The sequence below is a fragment of the Gadus morhua genome, chromosome 9 (genome assembly GCF_902167405.1).
Source record: "Gadus morhua chromosome 9, gadMor3.0, whole genome shotgun sequence".
In the NCBI taxonomy this organism is placed as follows: Eukaryota; Metazoa; Chordata; class Actinopteri; order Gadiformes; family Gadidae; genus Gadus; species Gadus morhua.
The window spans coordinates 4,063,715-4,075,197 of NC_044056.1; the positions used below are offsets into that span (position 1 = coordinate 4,063,715).

The following is an 11,483-nucleotide window of genomic DNA, read 5'->3' on the forward strand; positions in this document are numbered from 1 at the left end:
CCGGATGGTCTTCCTCCCTCCTGCTATCAGTGTGTGCGTGACTCCGGGGACCACACAGAGATATGGAGCGTGCTTGTTTGGGCGATTTCAGAGATATCGCTCTTCTGCTAGCTACAATTACCCAATAACATCACGAACGCGCACAAACGCGCACACACAAACCCCATCCGTCTCTTCCGGTCGCTCTATCTTCATCTTGCTTTTCGTAAATATAGGTTCAGATTGACACACACACTCCACATAGACACACATTACGGAACACTTATGCATGCAATCTTTGCAATCATTCCTCAGTCTCTATTTCATACAGACACGCACGCACTCACTCAAACACACACATACACACACACACACACACACACACACACGACTTGGGAGCTGACTCCTGCATGTGGTGAACTCTTTGTTTTGGGGACAAAGGCTCTGCCTCATCCAGACATGCAGACGACTCAGGAACAAGGAGATTACCAGCCCAGGACGTGTATGCGTGCAAGTGTGTGTATGGGTCTGTGTGTGTGTGTGTGTGTGTGTGTGTGTGTGTGTGTGTGTGTGTGTGTGTGTGTGTGTGTGTGTGTGTGTGTGTGTGTGTGTGTGTGTGGTGTGTGAGGAGAGGGGGAAAGTACAACAGATTGTTGTTGTATTGCATTGTTGATAGTTGGATTTGAAAATTGGGTTTCATTTTGACATGCTTGGTGAATGTAACTATGCCTTTCCGAGCGAATAGAGAATGCAATTAAACTGAACGAGAGAGAGAGAGAGAGAGAGAGAGAGAGAGAGAGAGAGAGAGAGAGAGAGAGAGAGAGAGAGAGAGAGAGAGAGAGAGAGAGAGAGACAGAGAGACAGAGAGAGAGAGAGGAGGAGGTGTCTCAAGAAGAGGCAGAGAGAGACAGAGAGACAGTAGGAGGAGATGCTAACGACAGAGAGAAAGAAGCAGAGAACAGGTTGAGGATCGGTCTGGTGAAGGGAGAGAGGGAGGAGATCAATACAAATGCATAAGAGGCAATGAGATGGGAGGTGGTGGGGATGAGGGGGGGGGGGGGGGCAAGAGTGGAGGGGAAGGAGAATTGGCGGGGAGAAAGGGGAAGACAAAGCAAAGGGGGTGTGGAGGGAGGTGGGTGCAATTGGGGCCAAGCGCATTAAGGTGAATAGGAACGGCATGTCTCTAGTCTGGGAGGGGTGGATAGGGGGGATGGGGGGGGGGGGGGCAAGGGGTCACTGTTAGCTCTGGAGCCACCAAACATTCCATATGCTAACTGGCCAGCCACACAGGCACGCTGCGCCCTGCAGAACACGCCCCAAACACACGGGCTGCTTTACATGAGGGACAGGGCGGCCATGGGGCCGCACACACACACAAACACACACACACACACACACACACGTGTAGGATCCCACAGACACAATCACACATACACCACACACACACACACACACACACACACACACACACACACACACACACACACACACACACACACACACACACACACACACACACACTGACACGTGTAGGATCCCACAGACAGAACCACACACACAGACACACACGCAGGCTCAGACAGACACACAAACGCACGCACACACTCACACATGCAGGCTCAGACAGAAACAATCACACACAAACACACACACATACACACACACACAGACACACACACAAACACACACACACACAGACACACACACCTACATTGTGGAGAAGAAAATAGTGTAGCGTACTTCCGAACAAAATTTTAGACGAACTTGTATGCAATCAAATCATTAATCGTGCAATATAAGATCTCTTGAGTGTCTTATACTGACTTTGTAATCACGACACGGATATCAACGAGCATGTAAACGACGTGTGAGACCAGAGAGAGTCGCGAGTGGCTGTTAAAGGTCTGTTCCGCTCTCACACCAGCAGCACTGAAACATAATCGTCTTGTACTTGTGTTGATATGCAGCTGCTATCCGAGATGTGAGGTTGATGAAACTCAAGGCTGATAAGAGTCGCTCGATACCGCGGGAGTATTTAGCCGCTATAGATATCTTGTTGACTTGCAAGCAAACCGGTAGTTTTTTATAGCAGCAAAAAAAAAAATGCGATCTATTGCAACATTATAGGACGCGTCTTTTTCAGTCTGCTCCCCGTTTACCGGGCGGGCGTGTTTCCCCGTCTAGATATTGTACTGCAATATCGCCTTAGATATTGGACAAAATAACTATATTCTGCCGTTTTTACCTACATATGATGATATTCTTCTGTTTTCGCCCAGATCATGAAACGATACATCAATATAGGGCTTCCTACCACATTTGATTCTTCGTGTGTTTCTATGCGAGACTGCAAGGTGCGAGCTGTCATCGCAGTCTGAATCTAATAACAATTATGTGACCTAAGTGAATCAAACAGTTTAAGGCCATCATCATCATCATCATCATCATCATCATCATCATCTCATCATCCCCGTTAACGCCCCCGGAGGTTATTTATCAGCGCTGCTCTGATGACACACCTTTTGCTTTAGCGCTGAAAAGATTCTCACATAAGTGTTAATGTCGAGAATCCGGGCTGATTGTAATGGAATTAACACTTAACACCCCCCCCCCCCCCCGCCTTCAAATAAACGCACGCACGCACGCACGCACACACGCACACGCACACACACACGCACACACACACACACACACACAATCACACACCACACGTAGGCCTACGCACACGATGGGATCTTTGTGTGTGTTTGTGTTTGTTTGTGTGTGTCCTTGTGTTGCCTACATCTTATCTCCCATTTTACGTATAGGCCTATGTTGTCAGAAACGTAAATGTCAGGTTCCCATCATGCCGTTAAATCCGTTTGAATATATGGAAGAGAGTCAGCGAGAGAGAGTATTTTGGTTCACAATAATTAAACGATTGAACATATCCTCTAACAATGCATGTAAAAGTCTATAGCCTACTTTAACTGTTTATTGGAGTTATTTTATACTTGACTTTTATAATTTTTTGGGATTCCATATTGCACTTTTATATATTTAGTATTTAATATATTGTTAATATTAACTGAATTAATATTTCATTTTGGCCCATTTATCTTACCTGTTTTGACAATGTAAACGTTTCTTTCACATGCCAAATAAAGCTTTTTGAGTTTGAATGCAATGCCCTTGAACCCAGGGAAGGCTCCACGGAGACAGAAATAGCGCCAGTACTGCGACACACACATGCGCACGCGCGCACACGCACAAACACACACACGTGCACACACTCCGTTCATTTATCCATTCATCATTTATTTCTCGTTGCAAAGGACACATGCCCCCAATTATATAGTCCAAACATCTAGACAATCCAATCGTACGGAGGCAGTATCTTCCTAATAATGTATTTTCCCTATTTTATTATTCTCAAATTAATAATTTGAACATCCATGCAATGCGTTTTCTTTTCCTTATGTCTGAATTTGTGACTGGCAGGTATAACTCTGTGCTCAGAACAGCCCGCCGTGTTTCCGCTGCCTCACATGCGCACTAACGAAGCCGCGCCAGTAAGAAATCTGAGCGCAAAGGTTTCCCTTCTCCCTCCGTCTCTCTCTCTCTCTCCTCTGCGAGTCTGAAGCAACGCTCCTCGACTTCCTTCCCCCCGTAGCTCACTTCTGTTCGCTGGCACTCACTTGATCCGGAGCGGAAATTCCTTGGCGTTTTTTTTTTTTGTGAATGACAAACTTATTAACAATTCATCAACACAGGCCAATCCATCCGGCCCCGTTTCCAAGGTGACGAGCACCCAGGCCTCCTCTGATTGGCTGGCGGGACATCATGTATCCATTGAAACGCCTCCCGTCTCCAGCCATTCACTAGAGTGGCGCCGCAGCGTTCGCATCAGCCAGTCTGACTCCTGTTCTCACGGCGAGGAGGAATCAATCCCCGCAGTCTCCAGAACAACCAAGCGGATATATACTCCCGATCCTCCGGTGTTTAGCTCAGGACGACCGCTAACCAAATCTCCTTTTTGGGAATTTTTGTAACAGGAAGAGCATTGCTTGTTTTTGTTTTCAACTCCTGATCTGCTGTGAGTTATATAACACGGAGCTGAACGCCGCTGTGAGTCATTGATAAATACGTGGACATTCTTTGCGCAGCTGCATGAATGAGCGCCAGTTTATCGGTCGCCACAAGAAATCGCCAACGGATCGCGTTTTCTCGGAAGATCTGAAGATCCTGTAGGCGACTGACAACACAGCACAGAAGAAAAACCTCCGTGCGTCTCGTCCTACAACCGAACCCACAACATTGATGTTGTTCTTGCATGCAAACAGCGCTGCTGCTGCTGCTGCTGCAATCGGCGTCTAGCGTCGTCTCTCTCTCGGACCCGCACCGCGACGCGACGCGTCTTCTGCAGCACCCTGCTCACCCCTGTTTTTTTTACATAAATGCTCGACAAGCTTAAGCCCGTGCAGATCGAGACGGTGATGGCCGTCAGCAAGACCGTGGGCTGGCTCCGCGAGCAGCTCGAGGCCCGCCGCGACTGCCTGCTGGTCATGGACTGCCGCGCGCAGGAGCTGTTCGAGTCGTCGCACGTCGAGGCGGCGATTAACGTGTCCATCCCCAGCCTCATGCTGCGGAGGCTGAAGAAGGGCAACCTGCCCATGAAGTCGCTGCTGTCCAACGGCGAGGACCGCGAGAGGTTCGCGCGGAGGTGCAAGACGGACACCATCGTGCTGTACGACGAGTACAGCCGCGACTGGAACGAGAACGTGGACGGCGGGTCCGTTCTGGGCTTGCTGCTGAGGAGGATGAAGGACGAGGGGTACAAGGCTTATTACCTCGAGGGTGAGTCGTGAATTACATTCTTATTTACACCAATCTGCTCGTTCATGTGTCTTTGGAACGCCACCGGGGTATCACCATTATATAACTTGTTGTGGTGATACTGGGGCGGCCTCGGCCTACATTTGCACGTCTCAAAACAAAGCATGTGTTTGATTCATTTTTTTTCCCCTTCCTTCTCCAGGGGGCTTCAGTAAATTCCAGGCGGAATTCCCCTCCATGTGCGAGACCAATCTGGACGGGTCGTCCATCGGCGGCTCCCCCCCGGCCCACGTCCTGGGCCTCGGCGGGCTGCGCATCAGCTCCGACTCGTCAGACATCGAGTCCGACCTCGACCCGAGCAGCGCCACCGACTCGGACGGCAGCCCGCTCTCCAACCCGCAGCCGTCGTTCCCCGTGGAGATCCTGCCCCACCTCTACCTGGGCTGCGCTAAGGACTCGACCAACCTGGACATCCTGGAGCAGTACGGCATCAAGTACATCCTGAACGTGACGCCCAACCTGCCCAACCTCTTCGAGAACGCCGGGGAGTTTAAGTACAAGCAGATCCCCATCTCGGACCACTGGAGCCAGAACCTGTCGCAGTTCTTCCCCGAGGCCATCAGCTTCATCGGTGAGAACTACTTTCATCCTCATTTAAACAACCCAAAAACAGTACTATTTTTTTTTTGTTCATTTGCATTGTTTAGCCAAACTCTGGTTTGTCACCTGGTTATGATATGGCTGCATTGTCACTGTATTTTAATAAAACAACATTGATTAATTTATACATAAGATATAAACAAGAATTTGAATGACACCCCAATCTTCTCAAAGAACAAACTAACGCTCAGCAGGGCTCTCACAATGTGATAGGGCTTATCTCCGCCAGGAAGTTCCTGTTGGCAACTTCAGATTAGCGCGCTCCCCCCCCCCCCCCCCCCCCCCCTCCCCGCCCTCCCCCTCAACAACGCTGCGGTTGTTGCTGTTTTTTTTTATTTATTTATCACCAGCCAATCACGCGGGCCTGATAAACAGACCCACTACATCGCAGATTAAGGGCATTGGTTGTTTAAAAAGCGTAGGAATACAACTCTCTGCCCTTGCTGCCATAGAGCGCGCGTGTGTGTGTGGGTCTGTGTGTGTGTCTGTGTGTGTGTGTGTGCCTGCCAAGTACAAATGATTGGACTTCAATGGGAGGCAGGCCCCCTCGGATGTCCCGGGGCCTGTGTAATTGCAGCACAAAGGGGCCACTCTGAAACATGAGAAGGCTGGCCATGGGGCTGCTGGCAGAACTGCTGGGGGAGGGGGGAGGAGGGGGGGAGGGTTCGCGGGGGTGGATGGTAATTCGAGAGCTACAGGAAGGAAGTGGCATTGAAAGTAATCTAGGACATAGCCGGGGCCTCGCCACCCCCCCCCACACACCCCTCCCCAGTACAAAGGGGAACATTTACTGGGGCCTTGTTGACATCCTGTTTGCCCTGACTCCTGCATTTACACGCCCAAATGGCACCATTGTGGGAGTTGCCCTCTCTCACCCCCCCAGCGGACGGAAGGATCCCTTAATAGAGCGTATTAGTCCATTTCCCCAGTGGGCTTCTCTCGGCCCGGCCAGGGCAACAAGAACAGAGTGGGTGGGGGGGAGAGAGAGGGAGAGAGAGGGGTGAGGAGGAGGGAGGGAGGGAGGGAGGAAGGAAAAGAATGCAGCCTCTGTCTCAGGGTCTGTCGGGACGACATGCATGGGGGGGGAAAACATTATTTCTCAAGGGTCCACAGCGAGATCGACAGGAGCACCCTCACACCCCGACCCTAACACACGGCGGGGGTCTTCGTTAAGAAGGCTAGGAGGTCGTATCCACAGCAACAAGCGACCGGAGCCTCCTTGACGCTCCCACTTGTTCCGTCCCCATCGGTTCTGTTCTTAAAAGAGAAGGGTCTCTCTAACCACTCTCCCCCCCCCCCCTCTTCTCTTCTCTCCACGCAGACGAGGCACGGGGCCAGAAGTGCGGCGTCCTGGTCCACTGCTTGGCGGGCATCAGCCGCTCGGTGACCGTGACGGTGGCCTACCTCATGCAGAAGCTCGCGCTGTCCATGAACGACGCGTACGACATCGTCAAGATGAAGAAGTCCAACATCTCGCCCAACTTCAACTTCATGGGCCAGCTGCTGGACTTTGAGCGCACGCTGGGCCTCAAGAGCCCCTGCGACAACCGCGTGGCCCCCGGCCCCCACCCGGCCCCGCTGTACTTCACCACGCCCACCAACCACAACGTCTTCCAGCTGGACCCCCTGCAGTCCACGTGAGGGGGGGGGGGGGGCAGCGCGGTGGCCACCAACCAACCAACCAACCAACCAACCCTGATCTCTTTTCTCTCCACCCCCCCCCCCTCACCCTTGGTTACCTGAACCCTTACTGAGCTTTGACCCCTCAGAGCTCCTCGTCGAGTCGTAGGAGGAGGCGTCCTACCTGCGGGCGAGGACTGTTTTGAAGCCCCGCCCTCGACGGCGAGGGGCGGAGCTCGGCTCCCGGTGTGGTTGTCGTCGCGGCAGCCCCCCCCCCTAACCCCCCCACTGGGGGGGCGGGACTCGGCTGGTTAACTTAAAGACCTCCGCAGGGTTTGTGGGCCTGCGGAGACGGGAGGGAGACGGGCGTGGCTGCTGAGGCAGTCAGGCTGGCCCGGAGAGACGGAGAACCACAGAACACAAAGTGACCCTTTGGATGTGGAAGAGGAGGACAGAGACTTTTTCTTGCAATGCGCAATCAACCGCCGACTGGCTGTTTTTATGGTTATTTAAAATACGAATAACAAAAATGCTTTTGTGGCAAAAGAGAACACGGAACAATTTGACGGCCGTTAGTCAGTGAAACTTTACAGTTGCCGGACTGGCATGCCAAAGAGACGTGATTGTTCAAACTTATAAATAAGCGACGTTTTTTCATTGTTGAGTTATTTTTTTTGGAGGTGGGCAATCTTCTTTTTACTTTCTGGGTTAAGCACTCTTTCATCTCTGGACTCTTTTCTGTTTTCTCTTTGCTCCTGTCTTCTGTGAAGACTTTTTCTGTGTGGGGTGACTGCATCCCGGATATAGTTGGCACAAGCGTACTGGACTCTCGTTTTACACTTGCGTGGTCTTTTATACATTATATACATTATCTATATATCTATACTATATACCAATTATACATACCCTTTGCAAAAAACTGGGTACTGGACAATCTTTTTTTCCTTTTTCTATCCTTATGTAAAGAGAAGAGATCCGTGCGTTTCAAGTTAATTATGCCAAAAACACGAAGAAATCAAGTAGGCTCTCCAAGGATTGCGCAGAAGAGTATATAATATGTGTAATATATTTGATCATAGCTTTGTGTGTGATTTATGCCACTGGGCCTTGTTTTGTTTTTTTGCATCCTTCCACACAATTCAACGCCACGGTGGTCGTAAGCCTTACTTTTGTTCACAGAAAGGTGCGTTCGTGGCACTGCGACGTCCATGTACCCCTGTCTGCGTCCAGTCTTGTGACCCTTGCCTGGTCTGAAGAATGCGGGAGGGGGTTTTCACCTTTCTTTGGCCAATGGTTTGAGGAGATGTTGATTTTTAAAAAGGTTGGAGGTCTTGTGGTGGCCTCACCTCTTCAGGGAAATTAATGAAAGGTGGTTGTTTATTTTTGTTTTGTTTTCTTCTTCTGTGGATTGAGACAAAAAGACGTGGAGGACTTTGTTTCTGCTCTCCTTCGGCATGGGGTGAATGTGTTTGAGACAAAAAAGGAAGCCAATACGCTGACCTCTATCCCCTCTCTGATGAATGTAAAGAAAGATAAGTTATTAATAAATTGCTATTTTGTCTACAAACTCTGTTCGCCTTGCTTCACTTCTTTCTTGGCTACGCTACGGGAGGGTGTACATGTGAATCTCTCCCACTAGGTCTGGGTCTGTAGGACTACAGTCGTACGTGTGAATCTCTCCCACTAGTTCTGGGTCTGTAGGACTCTGGTTGTACGTGTGAATCGCTCCCACTAGGTCTGGGTCTGTAGGACTCTGGTTGTACGTGTGAATCGCTCCCACTAGTTCTGGGTCTGTAGGACTCTGGTTGTACGTGTGAATCTCTCCCACTAGTTCTGGGTGTGCACGTCTTTACATAAGCATCTCTTGCGAGGCTGCAGTCACGACTCCACTAGAGTCATAATCATCGGCCCGGTGTAAATTATGCCCTCAGCGTTCCCACCACAAACACAACACCAGACAGCCCCTCTCCCGCCTGCCGTTGTTCCTGCGCCCGGGCAGAAGCGGCGAGTTGCACAGTGGTTGTGTAACACAAGTTCCCCCGGTACACCGTGTTTGTTTCCCCCGCACAGGCCGAGCACACTGACTCAAACCAGAGTGAAATGTAACCCAACAGGTGCACCTTGGACTGTCCCACATGCTGGAGAAGATTTGAGTCCGGCTTGTTTTTCCAGGTGCTGCCCTCAAGACGTTGTTATTGTGTTGGATGTCACACTACTCTCCCCGCAGGCGGCTTCAAACCCTGCGTCGTAAAAACTAAAACAACAGATCGCAATCTCTGCCCTGGAAGCTGCATCAACACCTGACACCTAGCAGGTCATGATGTGTGTGCGTGGGGTTGTTTATCACCTGGATGTGCTGTGAGGTGATTAGAGAGGGCGAGGCCGGAGCAATTGTGTTCTCACGCAAGACGACTCTTTGCAAATAAGAACACCATCGCTTTTATGGCTGACGTTGTCACAAAGGCATGCAAGCACACACAAATGCACGGGAACGCACACACACACGTACACACACAAACACATACAAGCATGTATGCACACACTTGCATGCAAACACACACACTAACACACACAAGCATGTACCCGCATACGCACACAGTCTGTATTTTAGGAAGCGATAAGGAGGGTGTGGTTAGGCAAGTGACGTCAAATCAGAGTCAACTCAATAGTGAACTGAGTCAATTATTTGTTACCTCTGTGCCAAAGAAAACACCTTCAGTCTGAGTGTTTCATTTAAACATACATCCTGTTCTCTAGAAAGAGTGTTATATTGAATGAAACACCGAGAAGGTCCACACTAAGCTTATATTTAGCCAAAGAAACCAGCTGAATCATCGGCCACGTAACAAACGCAATAACCTGCACGCACACACACACACACCGTTGACGCAAATGATTTAAAAGATGTGTGCGGTGCGTTTGTATCGTCGCCCTCTCCCCTCCTCTCCCCACATGAGGTGTGTTGGAAGTGCACTTTATGGGCCAAAGATCACCTTTGTGGGGACCTTTGGGATATGAAGGTGTACCAAGTATGACGATATCTAACAATATTAACGACATATTGACATTCTCATCGCAGTCATCAGTCATCGCATAATCCTCTGTTGAAAACCAATCTTCTATTGAACTAGGTGGATGTTTACATTGATGATATTTGTTTAAAAGAAAGGGAACAAAGTGTCCTTGGTTTTAGGTCGGCGTGGACTAAGTACAGTCGTTGTACTAACGTTGAATCATTATTGCACTCATTTTGGAGAAACAGGTGACTGTTTCTATCGCTCTAATTATCTAGGTGTAGTTATTCTCTCTTAAGGTCAAGCTGAAGGCAGCATGCTGTAGTTAGTACACACTGTACATGTGTCTTCCTCGTTCTTGTGGGAATGGACAAGATGTACTTTGCATCTAGGTGTGCAACTTAACCCTGTCACGTTAACTGTGACGAGTCAGAAATGTCTTTAATCTGAAAATAAGCAACTGTGTTGATGGATTGATTTTTCTTACACAAGCCTGTCCATAAAAGTCTTTCTTCAGCATGTGCAAAGTAGCTTCAGTGTTAACACAGTGGAAAATTTACTGTTTATTGCTACAGACTAACACTTCTCACTTCTCACACACCACACGTTGGTAGCCTAAAAACACATGCATCTTGATAGATACAAACTTTGTTTGCTACTCAGGCCCCGTTTACACAAAGGGAAAACGCAGATATTTTCACACGGTTTGGCCTCTCATTTACACGAAAACGCTGTTTTTGTCACAGAAAACGATCATTTCTAAAAACTCCGGCCAAAGTGGAGATTTCTGAAAACGCCGGTTACATGTTGTCGTGTCAACGGGGAGAAACGGGGTTTTAGGTTCTGAAACGTCACATTATGCGCCAGGAAATGCTTAACGTCATATGAGCGCCCAATGTTTACAGTTTGTTTGTTACAGGAAGACGCTCGTGTTATTCGTTGTTGTTGATTCTGAGGATTCTGATTGGCTTGCATGGCTTTATCCTTCTCCCTACACTGCCGCCCATAGGTTTGACATAGTTATAATGTCCCAACGGCGTATTTATCCGTTTTGATGTAAACTACAACTTTTTTGAAAACGATGTTGTGTGCACAATGTTATTTTTGAAAACGGAGGGGGGGGGAAATATTTGTTTCTAGAAATACCCTGCTACGTATAAACGTGGCCTCAGTCTTGAATGCATATCTTTGAGCACATTCTTGCATCCGCAGCGAGTGACCACAGGTGCATGTCGTTAAAGCGAGGGTAGGCGATTTGTATACACCATCAGAGTCATGGGCAATTAGCGCACAGGCAAAGGGCAGCCAGGTGGTCGGGTCAGAAGGAAGACAAACAGGTATCTGTGGCAGTCTCAGGTCTGTACCAAGCACATCCAATCATTTAATTACGGCCAA

The 11,483-nt window shown here is 49.2% G+C and overlaps 1 protein-coding gene across 1 annotated transcript; it reads left to right on the forward strand.

The window, feature by feature from the left end:
- The first annotated feature begins 3,821 nt into the window (after positions 1–3,821).
- Positions 3,822–8,642, forward strand: dusp6 (dual specificity phosphatase 6). Its single transcript, XM_030366243.1, has 3 exons — positions 3,822–4,815; positions 4,997–5,425; positions 6,776–8,642. Exons 1-3 carry the CDS (start codon positions 4,416–4,418, stop codon positions 7,093–7,095), a joined length of 1,149 nt encoding a protein of 382 aa, XP_030222103.1. The 5' UTR covers positions 3,822–4,415; the 3' UTR covers positions 7,096–8,642.
- The last annotated feature ends 2,841 nt before the right edge of the window (positions 8,643–11,483 follow it).

What these genes read in the sequence shown, in the direction of transcription:
- dusp6 (XM_030366243.1), top strand. Translation starts at nt 4,416, where the DNA reads ATGCTCGACAAGCTTAAGCCCGTGCAGATCGAGACGGTGATGGCCGTC. An exon ending in CAAGGCTTATTACCTCGAGG is followed by an intron (nt 4,816 to 4,996) that starts GTGAGTCGTGAA and finishes TTCCTTCTCCAG; the next exon opens with GGGGCTTCAGTAAATTCCAG. An exon ending in CGAGGCCATCAGCTTCATCG is followed by an intron (nt 5,426 to 6,775) that starts GTGAGAACTACT and finishes CTCTCCACGCAG; the next exon opens with ACGAGGCACGGGGCCAGAAG.